Raw genomic sequence first — 20,381 nt, 5'->3', positions numbered from 1 at the left:
AGCAACAGAGATCAAAAAGTCACGATAAATCACAGTGAATTCAGCGAAAAAATGTTGCCAGTAACCAATAGACTAACATTTGTTTATTCTACTCCTACTCTAGTCATATAAATCCATAAGTTTTACCATTTAAATACCGTTTACTTAACAAGGAAGTTTTAAATTTAACATAATATTTAAAATAAACCTGTTTTAAGGTGGTTCGCCTGTTTTGCTGTTCTAGTTGTTAGTTTGACGTAGTTGAAGACTACAGCGATGGTAATGAAGTCTTTTAAAATAACATCTCTTCAAATATTTGCGTTCAACATTGTTTTGCGTTGCATCACGATTAGGATGCTAAATAGATTGTATGAACCATTCATGCGTGCAGTGAGGAAGCTGCCACCGCTTGCTTCTTAGAATGTTTGATATAATCAGTGTTACAGTTTTGTTCATAGACTAGTTAGCCGGTGGGAATGCATCGTTGACTGTTGTACTCTTATGAAGGAATGCCATGCTCATAAAACCCGCGTACATCTAGGCCAAATTATGGTAAGTTCAGTTCGATTTTTGGTTGTTATGAGTCTTTAGACACAATGTACTTTTAGATTTCCTATGAACCAAAATGGGATATAGGCATGAAGTTAGGACATACTTTGTGATTAATACTGTACCCACTGGCAGAAGTAAGATGATTTGTTGAAAAGGAAGAGTGAACAATTCTAGTTAGATAATGACTGGTAACTTTTTGAATTTAGTTCTGACTCGTGTAACAATTCTTTGACTTCATTACTGTCGGCTGACATATGCACACTTTGAATGCTTGGTTTTGCTTGCCTTTAGTGTTCATAATATTCTGATGTCTAGACAGAATCACTATTAAGAGCATTCATAATCCCTTAAATGGTTGAGTATGTAGATATACATGAACATGTTCAGGGAGGATCTCCGGGCCATTATATTAGCAGCTACACTGGCTAAGCATTTCTGCCTTGTCTTTACGCCAAATATGATATTCATTTGATATTTTTGTTAGCATTTGTTCCATGTTAATCAGTGAAGTTATATAATTAGGAATATGTATTATTATATTACTCACAAAAAAGAATTATTGGAATTGTGAACGAATCATTTTTGATAGCCAGTCAGAACCAAGCAATTAAAAAGCATTTTAAACAATCATGTGACAAATGCACCAATACCGATATCAACTTATAGGTTCTGGTACAGATTTTATCTATAGTAACACACGTTAGTATTACTCAACTTTGCAACAGAATTAAACCTGCTACTGAACGAAAAACTTCACACTTGTACTAAAGTTTGGTTACTTTCTGATACCTGATTCTTTTTACACTGCCACGAAATGGCTAGTGGGCTCCGCCTAAATAGCTGTTAGAAATAGGCTTTCTTTGAAGGTCTAGCTTACAAGAAATACATTTAATTTGGTCAACCATGGTTGGTTGATAGCCATTTCGAGTTGACTTATAAAGTTGCTATTTGTAATCTGTCCGCAAGACGCAGAAGGCTCTATTTCCTTTAAAGCACATGATTGTTAGGTAAATATTTTAATTGATAAAGAGCCCCGGTTCAGGCCATTACTTTGATGTTTGGAATAGCCTCCACTTTGTTTTATAGTGCACGTTTTCCAAATGCCTGCAGGCTTTTCTTATAATTATTTGCCAAATATTTTACTGTCATACTGTACCAATACTGGAAATTTTACTTAGTCAGAGAACCCTGCATTTGTACACAAATAAACTTGTCCTAAAATCTTTTCAGCTGGTATTAGAATGATGTGCTGCCACACATTAGTACTGTAAGCATCAGAATTGATCGGCAACCACATGCATCCACACTCTAGTGTGTATCTTAGCCTTTGGTTCTCTGATGTTGAATGTATGTTTCCATCAACATGAACTAGTTGTTTACATCAACAAGAATGGTGTTTAAACAACAAACATGAATGTGGTTTCCGTTTGCTAGTTGATACTGTGTGATTTTATTTGAGAATGTCAAAATGATGTTCTGTCTTTAGCTAATATTACATAAGATGGTGATACTATTCTTTTGCTGACTTACCAGCATATCAGAGCAGTGGGTTACATATAGTCTTCTTGACTGTCAACTATATGTAAACAAATAATTCATATCTCCTTGTGACCTGACAGATTTGAAGTCTAAACAACTGCTGTTAGATTTCTATCAGTAAAGGTCATGCACTGAAACAACCTAACTGCCAGGCAAGCTGTTAGGTATTCTGTTGACGTCTCAAACTGAGGAAAGTTTTTCTTCTATCTATGTTGACTATTTATAGCCTTAAAATTAGAGTCAAAGGTTAAAAACTTCGGGTTAGTTTGAAGTGATGCAATAAACTATTAACTATAGCCTATCAATTGCTTATCAACAGAAACCTGATCCAACTAGTCAGTGCTTGAGGGCTGCTGTATGGCCTATTTAGAAAAGTATGTACTAGCGAGCTATCAGATTCCCTAAGCACACGCCAGAGAAGTACAAATGATAAACGTTGAAAAATACTTATTGTTGAACGAGTGAAAGCAATGAGCAACCATTTGGGTCTGCACGTGTTTGTCAACTTGTAGCTGTCCTCTACTTCCTGCTTGCAATTCTTTAATTGTGATAGTCTATCTATTGAGATTTGTAAGTGAGCAAATAAAAACTTACCAACAAAAAATTAGACAGACATGCGCCGAGCCTGCATACACTCATTAGAAGTCAAGTAGACATATTAGCTAATTATAACAATATCAGCCACAGCTTCTAGTAGTACATCAGTTGATATGCTCTTATCAGCTGTCAGCTGACCCCAACCAGCACCTGCGACATATTCTTGTCTACCTCCATTATGGCCTAATCTACTGACTTCCACCTACAAATATGGGAGCACGTAATTATAACTTGAATGCCAGGCGTGAGCCCATCTCATAAATATTTCAATTATTGTTAATATAAGTCAAATATTGCCTAAAATTTCTATAAATTTTGTTAAAAGGCATCCAGCATCTTTTCTAGGTCAACCTCTGTCTTACAAGTCCTTAGTTTACGGTTTTTCAGTTTAGATCATGGATCAGTTTTGTTGACTTTCCTCGGACCATCGAGAATGAATGCTTCTCTCCAGTCTAGCCTTCTTTCCGGAGGGTCTCCCCCATGGCCCTCTTCATCTTTTGCAATTTTTAGGTTTACTGCATTGCAGACCTTGATCTGAGTTTGGCATGATGTCTATAGTTATCACTTTTCTATTTATCAGTTTCTAGCGAGACATCATGGAGCAATTAAAAATGCAAATATGAAAAGCTATGAAAGATCATCAAAAGGTTTTGCGTTCTAGAAAAAGTAGCTTTTCAGAAAGTTAATATAATTTAAGTAATAAGCAGCACTGAGATGTCTGCGTGAGTGATAAGTATTTAATGACCAGGTGGTATTTTCACACACTATATTATCAATGATAAGTATGACTCATGCTGTATGAAATAATCACTAGGACTAGAAAAGTGTCTCTGAAGCACCCAAACACGGTATTAACGGTCAACTTGCACAAATTTCTAGTAAATTTTATCAGAAAGTATCGACTTTTTTCTAATCACTTGCATTTGTTTTTACATTTGAAGTGATCTGACTGCCAGGAAGCTTCAAAATTAAAATAAAAAATCTTGGTCATAGTCATGCGAATGAGTGATTATAAATAACTTCTATAGTTGCAAATATATCTACGGAATTTAGACATGCAATGCTGCAACTTGAAGGCAACAGCAGAGATCAACTACTGCAACAATCGCGACTTAAGATGTCAATTCACACAAATTTTTCTTTTAAGCATTTTAACTTTGTTCAAGTTTTGTCGATCTTAACCTTGAAACATCATTGCAGTGAGACCACTTCAAACATCAGAAATAATTGTAAATAATAGACAAATAATGATACTTTCTGATAAAATCTACTAAAATTTTGTGTAACTTTGTCTTTAAACAAAAATATATATATTAACTAGGATAAGCATGCATTAATTACACTACAGACATAGTGTTGTACACTACAGACACAAATTTTGTAGTAGTGGGATGGATGACAGACTACGATTATGTGTATGTGCATCCAAAACACATATTTCTCTTTTCTCAGCTAGTAGTACAACAATTGTTCCTAATTGATCTCCAAAGTCATCCTCACTTGTTGTGTATTTATTCCCTGACCCTGAAGTCAAGAGATGCAAGTCGGTTGGCCCAATAACTTTTCAGAAGAATCAGGAATTTAATCACGAGAACGCAGCATCAAACTTGTACGTCGTCTATTGCAATAACTCAACATATGTTTACTAGAACCTTCTTTTGTAGCCGTCCTTAACCTGAGTAAATTTGACCATGTATTTGATAGGTGGAAGTTTCCAGAAAAATGGTAATGTTTCACTCAGAATGCAACCCAAAATTTTTAACAGTAATGTCGAGCAAGCTTCTTTACTCCCTCAGCATCATTCGACCAATCAATTATTTTGAATTTTAACTCTGCGGTCACATGCAAAATGAAAACTCTTTCAGTTTCTTTGAATGTCTACCCGTGCCCAACACGTTTACACTCTAAACTTTAAAAGTTACAAAAGCGATTTAGAACATACATTCAACATAAATATAGGAGTTTGGTATGATAGTTTCAGTCAATGACAATCTCTTGTGATGCTACTCCATCCATTATCATGATTAGTACGCCGACGGTTTGCTGACCTGTGAGAGATCATCATGTGTAATAAATCTGTGCACAATTATTCCCAAATGTTGCTAGGTAGCTGCATAGTGCATTGGTAGCCCTTGAATTTGGATCGGATTATTGGGGTTTAAATCAAGGGTGGTTCAATCATTTTTTCCTCAAGCCCTTAGCGTGCTTTTAAATGGATGTCACTATTATTATAACACTGATTAGCTAACTCATGTGAGAGACAGCGAATAGCTAGACTAGAAAGTGTAGACTATTTCCAAATGTGTTGTGTTAGCTAGCTTCTTCCTCTTTCTGTATTCTGCTCCTCATTTTTTCTCATCCAAGTCAAAGCTCTCCCTTCTTATTCCCTCTACAAGTTTCAAGGTCTCGGACAACTGTTTGCTCTAGTCTTGGTCCCTTGTTAAACAAGTACAATTATTAGCTAGCCGAATGCGTAAGCAAAGTGGAATCGTTGTATTTGGTAATTTGAAATCATGTTTGCCGAGTTATTCATAATGAAACGATACAAGTACGCGCACTGCTAGTCAAACGAGGAAATTGTGAGAATGGTAGTTGCTTCCTGATAAACAAGTGATGAATCACTCAAATATTTATTCAGGGTTTTATAGGACAGTGAGATAGATATTCTCAGCATGTAAAACGATTCAAATAGGTTTTTTATTTATTTGTTTTGTTAGCGTGTGTGTGCGCGTACACGCGTCCGTCGCGCATTGATTGAAAGAGTACAAGTAGGCCTACAGTATTATAGCGTCAGTTGTATCGGATATACCTATTTCAAGACTCAGTATGTGGGCTATATGATATAGTTGCCTCACTTCTCCAAGAACTTCACTCAAGTTACTGAAGCTACTTCAAACTCATCATGGGTCTATTACTGTAACCTACCGTACAGGATGAATTCATTCGTAGAGTTATATTTCGCGAAAATTGTCTTTTCATGCATATTCGCGGATGAATTTATTCGCGGCTAAAAACTGCCACTCTCTAGGAAAAGTTAACTCTATTGCGGCTAGTAATAGAGTTATTCTTACGCATGCGCACACCGCGTGTTCCGGTTTATATTTAGCTTATAACTGCGAGGCGATCTTGCTAAGCTACGGTAAACAATTTTTGCTGCGTCCAGTGGTTTTCACGAATGTTCATCGTTTTGGAGGCCTTTGATAAGCCAACAACTTGTGGTAAGTAATGAGTTTTTTTTAAACCATTTACTAAATTAATAATTGAATTTTACTTCAGTAAAACGCAATATTTATTTTTTCCATCCCTACCGCTTTGTTATTCGTTTTAGTGTGAGAAAGAGCCCAATAATCTACACGAACCATTGGCAGTAAAGCTAATAAATGCAGACTGCGCAACGGTTGGTCATCTACCCCGTGAAATAAGTATAGTAAGCAGCTTTTTCATCATATCCGGAGGTACAATGACTGCAAGGGTGGTGGATGTTATTCCTAGAAGATCACCAATCATTCAGGGATGTCTTGAAATTGAAGTGACCGCAGCTGCTAATGAGGAGAATATATCTGTTTTAAAAAAGGAACAAGAACGCCTTTACGATCACAAACTTTTGGTCAACCAGCAGAACGTTGCAATAGTAAGCCACGAGGAGATTTTTGATAACTGACTTACCAGCCACGTAGTAGTGAGAGAATTGCCTTTAACATCTGCCCAAGACAGTGACCGCGATATAGAGCTGCTATTACCAAAATAACTAGTCAGAGAGCACCATTACATGCTAGTATTCACTTATCAAGAGTATCAGTTTAATTTTATTGCTCTAGACAACCGCCATATGGACTAAACTGTTTATATTTACTCCATTCATTGTTTGTAAAATTGTATTTGTATTTGAAACATTTTATTTGTGCACTCAAGTTTGTTATAAACTATAATATATCTATACATGAAATAAAATATATAATTTAATCATGTTTGCTGCAGCGATATCAAGGAGTTGTTGTCGATGAAGGGGTCTAGGTTGACTGGTTGCTTCTCTGCCAATATTTCTGCCACGGTGAATATTACTACTTGTCTTTAGTTTTCGTAATCGGAGTAGATTGTTTCATTGTCAATCTGCAGTAAACACCAAAAAGAAAAATATTAATAAGTGTTAAGGAAGTACAAAAACAATAGCTGAAGTATTTAATGAAAGAGAGCAGTTTTTAAACAAAAGAATCAACTAATGCAGTTAATTATGGAAAAACGTTTCTGCAAAGCAAATACATACCATAATGTCCAGATCAGAATCATGATCGTCCTCAACTTTGGTATTGGAGATTGATGGAGTTGATTTCAATGTAAAAAGACTAGGAGAGCTTTTTTGCGATGCTGAAGCCATGCCGAATAACTTGTGAAAACCTTGAATAATTTTGTAAAGTTTGGTGCAATGGCAATAAAGCTCGAAGCCCGGCGATGATTTTAAATAAATTTTGGAACTCGGCTAAGTTGAGTACTTCTGCCTAGTGGTTATTTTTGTGATGACGCCATTCTGCATATCTTGTCATAACCTTGAATAATTTTGTAAAGAAATGTGATGCATTGGCAATGGTGTTAGCTCAAAGCCCAGGCAACGATTTTAAAAATGTTTTGAAACTCAACTACGTTTAGTATTTATATTGAAAACCAGCCTAGCGGCTTGTTTTTAATTTGATGCAGTAGTTATTCTTCCTTGTAATTAAAAATAGAACTAATTATTCATGGAACTTTATAATTCGCGGAGTTGCCTGTTCGCAAAATCGCGAATTTTTATAACCAACGAATATTTTCATCCTGTACGGTATTAACTACAGCCAATCTATATATAAAACTACAAACTCCATGTGTATCTGTGTGTAATTCAGTTTTCCCAAGTATAGCTATTAAAATATTGGAATGAAAAAACTGTATCACAGAAGATTTGATCTCAGAACCTCTTGTTCCCTGGGCAATCGCCCTACCGTTTTAGCTATGTGAGATTGATGGATACTTGGGCGATATATGTTGCTATGCGGGTGAAAACACGCTACAGCTCTCCGGTACGACGCACCGTAATTTTATGCTTGCTCACCCCCTCCTCGTTAAAGCAACTAGTTAGTTCTTATTAGTAAGCTTACTCAAATTAGCCATGGGCAATGTGACAGGTTGATGGCAAGTGGCAGGCAACTACATTACCTCTCATTGTTTATAAGTTGATTTTTAATACTCGTGCATCGCCGAGCATTCCGCTAGTTTTTACTATAGTAAAAACTGAGTTCACCTAAAGTCACTATTGCATGTTGAGATAAAAGATTGCTTTCAACAGGATCTTAACTCACAACACTCAACATGGTAGAAACTCTAACATCCATGCTAAATTTGAAAAAATAATTGTGCACATAATTATAATGTGTGCTTTATCGGCACACTTAACAGTCCTTCATGGCACAGTAGGCTGCCAGTTTATAATAGAAGGTGTCACTTTTAAGAGGTTCAAACTCATACATGTACATTCAGTGAGATCAACACTCTAATGCGTGAGCTAATCCAGTTTTCCACAAAATGTGATTTTGCAAATTTGTGCGCAATCAAAGTTGTGCAAATACTCATTATGTGTGCACTTTATCTGCACCCATGAAAATCTCTCATAGCACACTACACTGCCAGGGTACTAGCTCATAATAGTTTGATTATTTATCATCATTTGATTTGCAGCTTGAAATTTTGAATGCTGCCATAATTATTCACAAATTTATTTAGTTTTTGTTCGATCGCAGTTTATTTTATATCTATCTTTTTGCTTCATAATTTAAACTGTAAACTTTGTGTTTATAGTTTAGTACATTTTTTAATTATTTGTAAGTTGAATAATTTGTTATTCTAATAAGACTATCATTAAATTTAGTTTGTATTAATTACCTATCAGCTTTATTTAGGATTATTGTGAGATTGACCAGTGTAACCACTCAGCGTCAGTACAACGATTTTCTTCATCAGTGCTTATGCAACTGATGTAATCATTACATTTAGCTTCTGGTCAACATTTTTACTGCACCTGACAGACATATCTCCACATCAAAGTAAATTTACCAAGTAACAAAAGAGGAATTCATCGGTAAGCCATACGAACGATAACATTGGTAGATTCTGGCTGCGATTACAACTAACCTCAAGTGGCATAGAGAATATTTTGCTACATCATCATAATACTTAAAGATTGAGTATAATTTGAAAGCATTTTTTAATGTCAATTTAAGAGGTAGTGGCCACATTGCAATTACAGCAGAGGTTCCAAAATAACCGAAGCACAAAAGGTTACAACCGAACTGATTAAGTGAAGTTTGAGTTTATTTGGCTAGCCAGTGTCGCAGCTCATGTTTGGTTGTGCAATACATTGGACATGGTTAAAGTTTTGGGTTTTTACAGATGGTCAATTCATCAGTGATTCACACTATACAAATAGAATCAAGCCAACGTCGGACAAAAAATTGCTGAATCATCATACATTTTTTGATGTTATGTTGTGACCCATGCAGCAATACTATAAAAACTTTGGTACACTGAGTGAAACATATTTCCTTCAAAAGTTTCAGACTGTTTGCGGTGTGAGTTCAATGGTGGCTTTAAGGCAATGAGTGTTAGAGTTCAAATAAATTACCTGATTGGCTTTTATTGACCTAGCTCAATGTAAATTCCATCAGTAAAAGTTGTACAAGGGTCAGTACTAATACATTGCTTCAGCAGTTGTTTGACAAAGTGTCTTGTTAAATATTAAACTCTTTGTTGCAGAAACTACAAGTCTTTCTGTATATTTGGATCTCCTTCCTAACTACTTATGTCATATCTAATGGAGGATTTTGCAAATCTGAGCCGGACCTATGTTTAATGTGTACGATTGATGCTGATTGCCAAACTCGCGATCCAAGAAACTTGGTTCCTCAAAACCTTCCTAGGAGTCTACTGGGAATTAACATCATATACAGTGGAAAAAAGAGTGCCGCACTTACGCCTTCTTTATTTCATCAATATTCCAACTTGACAAAAATAATTATTTCAGGAAAAGCGATTACATCTATTCAGGAAAATACATTCGTTAGTCTGAAATACTTAGAGCGTTTGTCAATATTTAAAACTGCAATCAAAGAACTTCCACAACAATTTTTGCCAATCCCAAACAGAATAGTGCATCTTGATTTGGGAAATAACTTTTTGAAAGGCATTCCTTTAGCTCTTTTTCAGAATCTTCCAGAGCTTACTCAATTAAATCTTGGATTTAACCACATTGTTCACAATAGCTGCACAACAATTGGAGAAGAGTTTGCAAGTCTTTCAAAATTAACAATACTCGATCTCTCCAACATGACCATTCCTGATGAGTGTAAAACTGAAGTGCCAGACGAATTCTTTCTCCCGCTGCAACGTACCGTAATACGCCTTAATTTAACCATCTCTAACATTTATCATGGAAGTCAGGTGATATTTGCAAACTTTACTAAATTGGAAGCCCTTGATATTAGTATAGCGAGTCGTTTTATTATCTGTCCGGCTAATGCAGAAGAACTTTTTTTAAACCTACCACAAACGTTAAAACAGGTAGTTTTTCGACGGTGGAGAACCAATCACATTATGACTAAAGCTTGTATAGTTACTAATAAGACCCTGAAAGGCTTACGCGCATTACCAAACCTTGCCATGATTGATACAACGTTTAGTGATTTCATGTTTGGAGACATTTTAAACAAATCTGTTTTTGCTGGATTTCAAAACCTTACAGAATTGAACATTGGTTACAACCGCTTTGCACTCATTGAGGACGATGCTTTTCATGGGTGCTTAAATCTAACCCACTTACAGATTGATGGAAACTCGCTTGGCTCTCGTCCATTTAAACTGTTTCAGAATCGTTCACAGTCCAATCTGAGTTATCTAAGCATGAGAGAATGTTACGTTTACTCAGATTTTAGTATTTCATACAATGCAGCACCTTTACTAAAAGTTTCTCCATTGGACTGGATAGACCTCCGACACAATTATATTGTTAAAATGCCTAGCTTTGCGGACAATGAAACTGATCAACATCATCTGAATAGCTTAGTAACAATTTATCTTGACTTTAATCAACTCAGTAGTATCCAGTCAGGTGGAAACCTGACAGCACAATGCGGCTCCCTAACGGCGTTGAGAAACCTCACAATATCAAACAACCAACTCAAAAATGTCCAAGGACTCTGCCCTTCCATCAAACACCTTAATCTTGCATCTAATCGGCTGTACTGGTATTGGTCTTTTTTGAATGAAGCCTCAATTGCACGCCTTCATCATCTTGAAATTCTTGATATCTCTGACAATCAAATTCAGACTCTTTCATTAAATTTTACATCCAAAATGACAAATTTAACCAACTTTCGATGCATAAACAACAACATAACCTTCATAGACTCTGCAAGTTATTTTCATAATCGTCTTATCAAAGTTCTGGACTTGAGCAACAACTTTATCAGGAACTTTGGTTATAACGTAGTCCAGAATTTAAGTGAACTGACAACTCTGAAGCTTGATGATAATGATATAACATCTATAGACGAAGACCTTGTGAATAAATTTGTGAACAAAAGAAAAACCTTGAAAACTTTTGGAGTAATTGGAAACCCGCTATCATGCCTTTGTGATCAAGAGTTTTTTCAGAGTTTTATTACACATACAAACAAAGTTCCATTTGGTAGCAGACTAAAATGTCATGAGCCAGCAAGCTTGCGAGGGCAAAAGATTTACGAATATAAGTTAAGAATATTTGAATGTCATATTAAAGAAATTTTTATAATTGTTGCAAGTTTACTTAGTGGAGTCGTCATAGCAGTACCTTTGTACAAATACCGGTGGTACATATTACACGTAAGAGTGGTCTTTAAAGCCATCATCAGACACCTTTCAGATGTACAATTTGAACAGACTTGCTTATACGATGCTTATGTAATGTACGATTCTTCTTCTGAGGAAGACCAGCTGTGGGCTACAAAGAATCTACGACTGGCGATTGAAGATTTTACTATATCTGGTAACTCTTCTACGGTTAGTTTTAACTGATGGTTAAAGTATTTAGTAGTGTGATAAGCAGTAACTTGATCTCTGAGTAGAAAAATTCTGGATGAATATTTCGGTATAATAAATTCGGTATTTCATATAGAAATCGACTGTCATTTTACAATAAACAATTATATAACAGTAGTTTGTTTAGTAATCCGCTCAGATAATGTTAGCTACTGACTTGCTTTCTATTTTACTACAAGTTTAATATATATTGGGAATTTTATAATTTTTCCCCCATCATCATGGTTTACATTGAGGAGAAAAATTTGGACCAAATCAAACATTGCAATTGGTACTCGAAGCTATTTACACAAACCTTTTGTACAGTTCTCTATGCTTTGCACACGAACAACAACCTAAGTAAACCAGGCTTAACCAGTATTGATGTACTATGACCGTATTTGAAGTAAAAGATTTTTTAAAATAATAGATTGTGTTCCCACCTTGTTTTTGTAGTTGTTTTTTATTGTGTTATAGCTGGTTGTAGTTTGTTTCTCATATACCAGTACTTAATGTAAAGCTGTGTTTGCATAAACTAGAATTTTACTACATGCTCAAAGTAAACAATTATCCCAGTCAGCACAATGCTTTACATGTATAATCTGAATAAGTAATTCTAACTAAAGTTATTGTTTATAGACAGCCCTAAAGCTTTACATACCAGACAGAGATACATTGCCGGGCAGCATTGTTTACACTGAAATGATAAGAGCTATGGAGAAAAGCAGGAAGATAATCATTGTACTGAGTAATTCATTCTTGAGAAGACCTCATTGTAAGGGACAAGCTGATCTAGCCGGTGAGTTCACCGTTGGCAGAAATCGAATTCTCAAACACATACTATTTGAATGAACTATTTTGATGATTGTTTCACATCTACACCAAATGTTTAAAAAGAAAAATCCCTAACATAAATGGTAATCTATGTACTACTAGTCGAATGTCCGGCGTTGCAGGGTATTAAAAACAGCTTATTAGCTGTGGCAGGTGGTGCAGTTACCTGTCACTTGTCATTAGACTGACACATTTCTAATGGCTAGCTTAAGTAAGCTCATATCTGTATCGCTAAATTTACAAATGAAAGCCATGAGAGGAAGCTTTCATGGTGTTGGGTAACGAAGATTGCTATGTATATTTAAACCCAGATAATGACTCACAACTTGCTAATGATTGTGCGTAGCTTAATTGGTTAGGTTACTGCCTGGTAAACAGGAGGTTTCAAGATCAAATCTTCTGCAAGACGGAATTGTCATTGCTAGATACTAATAGCTATAGCTGGACAGACCAAACGGCAGATGAATAACAGACGACAAACTTTGATATTTACGCATATTGATGAAAGCATATACCAGTAGATTTGAAATGTATTTTAAAACTATATTTGAAAAAAATTATATTGTAGTGAGAGTATTTCAGCATCTGTAAGAGAAATTGCCAGTTCTGTTCACTGCTTCACAAAAATAAATACATTGAGCAACAATATGAATATAAAATTCACAAATAGATGTAAGTACATGTGAACAATGTGCACATAAAGCAAACAACATTTTTGATTTTTGAAATATTGTCATCAACAATAGTGCTTGAACAAAAAAAAAAGCTGGAAGAGAGATGAAGTCCACTATACGCATTAGCATAGCTAGTCGTGGCGTCAGGCTTGTCATCATTGCACAATGACGATTTTTATGAGTAATTAGGTTTTATTCACCTGTTAAAAGATGTGATTGAAGTTTTTTCTTGAAATTGGCCACCTTCTCTATGTTTTTTATATTATTAGAAAGTTGGTTCCAAATAGGCCTGTTGGTAATCCACCCTGCGAAGGCCCGCATTGGAAGAAGATTGTGGAAGATTTAGACCAAAATTTCATGATCGAGTTTGATATATTGTGCGATGAATGTAATTGCAATAAAATTCATGTTGGGCTAAAAGTATAATGCGGTATGAATATAGTGAACTGATAGGTAGTGTAGATGATGATTTGAAAAAAAAAGGTTTGGTGTGAATGAAGCAAGGCTTTTGCGAATGGTTCTTATTATGAGCTTTTGAAGTGTTATCAAATTTGTAAGATAAACGTGAGGTGTGTTGCCTCATGATGAAATTTATTATTGGGGTTTGTTAGTAATATGAAATTAGTCTTATCAAGGTGAGTCTGTTAGAAGTGCACCAGTTTTGAATAGCAACAAGTTAGTTATTTAAACAATCTATGTGCTTGTTGATGTTAAAGGATTCGAAAAAGAGATTAGTGTCATTTGCATAGAGCAAAGGAGTGAAAAGGTTAGTGACATGTGTTAAATCGTTTATGTAAATTGAAAAAAAAAGTTGGACCAGGGATGGAACCTTTAGGTACGCCACATGTTAGATCTAGTAGGAAAGATAAAGTGTTACCAAAAATAGTTTGTAGTTTAGGGGGGAGTCCTACCACACAAATTTATCATCAGAATAGTCACTTTCAAAATCACTGTCGTCACTTTTAAAACCACAATCATCACCTTTTTCCTTAAATACCCAAAGCAACCTCTTTCTTCACATTCGCTATTTTAATACAAATATCCATTCTGGTGGCACTAGGTTGCGTTGAAAACCTGAAACTTGCTCAGCTTCAGTTTCAGCTTCTGCTAGTCAAAAGCATGGCTCAACCAGTGACCTTTACAAGCTGATGAGTGATGTTTGAAAGCGTTGCTGATTACTCCCAGAGCCGTATAGTTTCCCAAAGCTGAACGGCTCTGATTACTCTGCAAAAAGTGACAGGCATTTTTGGGCTACACTTTCTGTACTGAAAATAAACAGAGATTGTCTTCAATAATCACTGTCAGTCACACAAACGGATTTGCTGTCAGTTTAGCGTAACATTTCAAAGCTGTTTACATTAATTACCTGTCAGTCTATAAATGCTGGAAAATTATAGATCCTATTGGCAAATCGATGTTTCCGATTGAGCGAGTTTCCTGTTTGACTCGCTGATTTATTGTGCTGTCATTGTTATATAGATACTACGTGTTGTGTTGACAAAGATTGTAAACTAGTGATGCACCTTCCCTGCATAAGCCCGTATTCTTTAGGGCAGCAGGATGACTGAGCCGCCCTGCCGGAATACGGGCCTGAAATTGTACTCATCTTACATTTTTCTCTTCACTCATCTTCTACCAAAGCTAACGAGCCCTATGGTCAGAAGTATATACATTTATGGATACTGGAAAGGTTTAGTTGGATAGTAGAATTAGATATAGTAGGGGACTATTAGACGGTACTACATGTAGATAGATGGAACTTCAGTGCAAACACACAAACAGCATCAGTTCGGGTTTTTCGGTTTTCAGCGAGCCGACTAAATTTTATTGTAATCGGAAACATCGATTTTCCAATAGGATCTATAATTTATACATAAATGCTGAGCCAGATGCTTCAAACCGAAACTAGTGAAGTTTCATTTGATCATGTTGATTTATGGACAAATAATAAGGCAGTTAGTAATCCTAATTACACAATCATCATCACCTCGTCAACATCACCTAGAGGGATAAATGGTCGTCTCGTCTGTCACTTTTCAATTATCCCTGTCATCAGGTCGTCAAAATCGTCATAAAACATGGTAAGACCTCATTTATGTTCGGGTGGATAGCTTTTGATCCAGCTGATTGTGGTGATGTCAAAATTAAGATTGTGGAGTTTTGTGGACAATATGTTGTGTCAAAGGCTATTGTGTCAAAGACTTTACTATAAGCTAGAAAGATGTCAAGAACACATTTGCTATCGTTTTAAGGATTTTAAAAGATTGTTAGTCAATTTGATTAGTGCATCCTCGGTGCTGTGCTTTCTCCTAAAACCTTATTGTCCAGTGTTAAGCAGTAAACTACCCTCATGGATTCCATAATCTGTTTATTTACAGCTTTTCCAATTATCTTACTTAGCACTGATAGCAAACTAATCAGTCTATAATTAAAGCACATTTTATTTGAGCCTTTTTTAAACTAGGGTTTTACTTTGGCTATTTTCATTTTCCTTGGTAGTTGTGAAGTTGCTAAGCTAGAGTTTAAAATGTCAGTTTTTATAGGAACAGTAGCTTTTGCCGCATCATTAACCAATTTAAAGGAAATGTTGTCAAATCTGGTTGCTTTGGCTAGGTTAACCTTTTTCAGAAACTTAGTTACATCATCGATGCTGGTTTACAATAATTTGAAAATTAAACTGTTAGTTGATATCCTTTGTGTTAGCTCTTCTGAGTTATGATTAGAATTTTCAAAGCTTTGTGGCAGGGATGGACCGATGGAAGTAAAGTAGTTATTAAAGGAGTTGGCTATATCAATCTCTGTAGTCAGTTGTTTTCATCGTTTGTTATAGATTTTGGAGCTGATGATGATTTGGTTTTGCCAATCTCATTATTTAAGAAGTGCCAGAGGTGTTTAGGCCCAGAAGCACTTTTAATTAGAGATTCGAAATAGTTTGATTTGGCATTGCGGAGCTCTATGGTTAATTGATTCCTTAATTTTTTATACCAATTTTTTACCTTTGAGTTAATTGGTGAGTTGAGTGCTTGAGACAAGAGGTAGTCTCCCTTTCAAACGAGCTTATTTGTACGAGCTGAAATCTAGGGTATTTCTTTTAATTGTGTGATGAAAGGGTATTAATAAAAGGAGCGCGCTTGTTGCAAATTGTTTCGAAGATTTCTAAGAAAGTGTTACATTTTGTTTCAGTTAAGTTTGTTTCATACATTGAAGGCTAGTTGGTGTTAGAAAGATCAGAAGTAAAAGCTTGCTTGTCATAGGTTTTAAAAGAGCCATGATATGAATGATTGTCTGAAGTAGGTGGGGGCAGAGCAATAAAAGTTGGCAAATCGTCGCTTATGTCAGTATGAATAGTACCACTCTGTATGGAAAATTGCTCACAGTTTATGATGATGTAGTCAAGACATGTTTTTATGCGAGCATGAATAGTAACACTATGAACATAGTCGAAATGCGCTAAAATTTTGTTATACAATCTACTCACCAGAGTAGATTTTAAAATGTCAATATTGATATCTCCTAGTACGATCTGTTTTATTCCACCTTTATTTTCAAGAAATTTATCCAGCTCATCTAAGATATCTAATGGGTTTGAGGATAGTTGCCGATAGATGATTAAGAGAGTGAGGCCAGTTTCAAATTGCTTGAACATACGGCTGTTTAAAATTATCTGTAAGGCTTCCGAGCCTGTAAATTTTATTTCGCGGCTTTCAATGTTGTCAGCTATGCCTCTGCGTATGTAGGCTCCAACTCCTCCTGCTTGGTCTGGTCTCCAAACATCTGTCAAAGAATAAATAGGTAGGTGAAAGTAAGGTGTTTCATTGTTATAAATAGAAGTCTCAGTTAAACATAAAACATCAAAGGATTTGGGAGTAAAGAATTCTCAGTGTCCATTTTCTGAAATTTCTTCTGTAGACTCGATACATTTGCATCAAGGATGCAAATTGAGTCCAACATAGTAGGGTCCAAATGATCAATCATATAGTTTGCACATGCGTTTCTCAGATTCACAACATCCAGAGAGTTATCTAATGAATGACTTTCAGAGCATGGTTTATTCTGCATGTAGATGCTTAAGATCGCCTTCACATTTGACGTGAATCAGGAGAGAGTCACTAGTCTTTTTTAATATACATGTATATTCAGTTGGTGGCAGGCAAACTTGTAGTTATGTTCTTTCTTGAATTACCTGGTTTTGTAGAATAGCTTGGCTTGGGCAGGGGTCAGGTAATGGTTGATATAAATCTGTTAAATGTGTGGATGCTTGAAAACAAGGCATAAAGTTGATTGAGGGTTTTTGAAAGCTCTCAAGAATGATTTGCGTTTGCGTGTATGGATGAATTTAACTATGATGGAATCAGAGTTTTTTATCCGAAGGACATTATCAATATCGGTTGGCACATTAGCATGCAAGATCTTTTGGCCACTTGTATCCAGAGCTACAAGAATATTTTCATTTGGTTTATGTGGTAGGCCTATGCCATTTACTATTACGGTTTTGGCTCATTCCTGGTGTTCAAGTTTGGTTACAGATTCTGTTTCATTATCAGTGGTTTTAGTTGCACTAGATTTGATGTGGTCCTCCAACTTGCCATAAGTGAACTCCAATGTTTTCTCAAAATCTGATTGCTTTTGGGTTACTGTAAGAAGTCCATTTTAAAGTTTGCGTAAGCGCTGGTCAAGCATCTCCAGTTTGTCTAATATTTTGCCCAGCTTTTCATGAATGGAGACCATATCTTCACCCTTCATTGATTGGGTTTTAGTTTTAGGCATTTTTATAAGACTTACCAGTTTTAGGGGCAGCTCATATAGATTGCGTTGCCCTGTCTGATAAAAGAAGCTCGGCCAATCCTTCGAGTATCTGTATCTCCTTGTCTGATTGCAAAATATTGCTTAGCAAATTACTTAGGCTTAGGCATAGACCCTGGTAGGGGCAATTATTAGATTAAATTGCACAATTGAGAGAAAGCTTTAAGTCATGTCCACACACCTTGAAAGCTAGATACTAAATGAGAGTCTCTCTAACATGTAGGAAGACTGCCGCTATCTCTGCCTTCCTTTTTTTATATGTACTTGTTATCGTTAGGCTTCATCCATTATCATAACGGTACATTGGCTCTTTGTTAACTCAACTTTGTAGGCCAAGTCTTCTCACCTACAATCGAGTCTCTTGCTGTGCAAAGGCTTGGCCTGGTCGTGGCGTCAATCACAGAGTCAGCTAGATAGCCAGGCCTAATCTCTGCGCTCTTCCACTATATATTTAATATCTTAATGAATACTTATTTTCCACAGACTTTCGGTTCGTCTCATTTACAATTTTAGCAATAAAGGCTTTTTAACTATTCAGCTTTCTTTTATTTAGCTAACCTATTGATTGTAGGAGTTAACCTCGTAATTGTTACAGTTCTATTTATACACAAATAATAGTTACCCATAATGTACGTTAAGATATGACAGCTTTGGAATCACTTTTACAGGAAGAGAGTCATTTGGCCGAAAATACTACAAACCACATAGAATTATGGTTGTGGTAAGAGAAAGGCTAAATGAAGAAGCTATCAGGGCTCCATTTACTTCTCTCTTCACTGAGAACGTAGTTGATGTGAGTGATGAAAGTGGGATATTACAGATTGTCTTATGAATGGTAGCTCTGCAATGTTACATTTTGTTTTTCTAGCTTGTCAAAGATTTTTTTACTCAGTCATTTTTACCAAGTTTAGTCTGATTCTAATGCTGTACATTGAAAGACATGATAACTTGCAAAATATATTGTTTTAGCTCCATCACATCCAAAATCCTATTATTTAAAAAAAACATATGATTTTGGAGTTTTCCATATGCGACAAGCAAAATTTCTTCAATTTGGTTTTCATAATGCAGCCTAAAGTAAACCCGAAAAAAACTATCCACCATTAGATTTTTTTAGTCAACTTTTGAGTAGATAGAGCTAAGTCTGATGCTGCTATTGTGGATTGCTAAAGCAAATGCCCAAAATCTGTTAAATTTACATAAATATAATACGAAATTACAACTATGCGACGTATAAGTCAATTGTGTGACAGCAAAAAGTTTTAGATAATGCTGTTTTCAAACCATAGCATTCAAAATCACTTACACTTCGATCTGTTAAGGCATCAAAAATGCCTCTAACATATTCAAAAACATGTTATTGTTTGTTATCCACAGGCCCAGTCATCCGATGAGAGACGAATGAATAGAGTGTGGCAGCGAATCAGAAAGTTCATCTCGCAACCAACATATGAGTATATAAGAGAAGAGCGGACTAGCCTTGAAGAAAACATAACAAACCACTCATCAGAACACAATGAGAGGACTGACAATGACACAAGTAATCATCAAACAGAAACTGAGCCTTTAGCAGCCTGACATGAAACTCCTTACTGATTACTTCATTTATATAAGATATACCTGATTTTCTTAAAATTTTGATTTGCTCATATATTCAAATTTTTTCTATTAATGAGTTGCTTACATGGGATCATTGCAAAAAATGACTATATTTTGCTTCATTAATAAATAGACTGAGTAATATCGGTATGTCAATAAACCTTTCTTAATTGCGGTGACCATTTTCAACTGCCATGACCTCAGATTTCAATGTAGCCAAGGCCCCACAGCTTCCACTACACAAGAAGTACAGATACAGTTACTTACATAAGATCATCACAAAGAAGGAGAGTTGTATTTTTTCTCCACTAACTTATATACATACTGAGTAATATCGGTGTGTAATCGATTTTTCATAACTGCTTGGACTATTACATGTAGTAACTGGGATGACCTTTGTTACCAATGTAGCTTTAACCCCTACAACTGCCATCTACAACCATAGAGAATTTAAAACATAGACAAACATTTTACCACAGTTCTTAATTGTTTACAGATCAACGGGAAGGTTTCTTTTTAATCAAATAGCCCTCAGATAAGTGTTTTAGACGCCGGTTCTCTGAAAACCGATATAATTTGGAAAACAAATATTGTTAGCAACTTGCCAAAAGACATGGAGCATATGTGGAGATTAGGTAAAATTGATGAAACTTTGTGGAGGCGCCTTGCGTTCACTTACACTACCATTCTAGACTGTTTCTCTAAGCTACCGCACACAATAAATTG

General features: G+C 35.7%; 1 protein-coding gene across 2 annotated transcripts; it reads left to right on the top strand.

The window, feature by feature from the left end:
- Positions 1–455: 455 nt before the first annotated feature.
- LOC137393446 (toll-like receptor 2) lies at positions 456–19,837 on the top strand. Of its 2 annotated transcripts, none has more exons than XM_068079999.1 (5): positions 456–531; positions 9,448–11,727; positions 12,385–12,544; positions 18,725–18,849; positions 19,434–19,837. In XM_068079999.1, the coding sequence occupies exons 1-5, from the start codon at positions 481–483 to the stop codon at positions 19,632–19,634; spliced, it is 2,817 nt and encodes a 938-aa protein (XP_067936100.1). In that variant the 5' UTR covers positions 456–480; the 3' UTR covers positions 19,635–19,837. The 2 variants fall into 2 exon arrangements, with proteins under 2 accessions (XP_067936100.1, XP_067936101.1); XM_068080000.1 differs by having other exon boundaries at positions 461–531; positions 11,653–11,727.
- Positions 19,838–20,381: the final 544 nt, after the last annotated feature.

This window comes from Watersipora subatra, chromosome 4 (genome assembly GCF_963576615.1).
Source record: "Watersipora subatra chromosome 4, tzWatSuba1.1, whole genome shotgun sequence".
In the NCBI taxonomy this organism is placed as follows: Eukaryota; Metazoa; Bryozoa; class Gymnolaemata; order Cheilostomatida; family Watersiporidae; genus Watersipora; species Watersipora subatra.
Note: the sequence above shows the minus strand (reverse complement) of the source record. Positions and strands in the feature narration are given on the sequence as shown.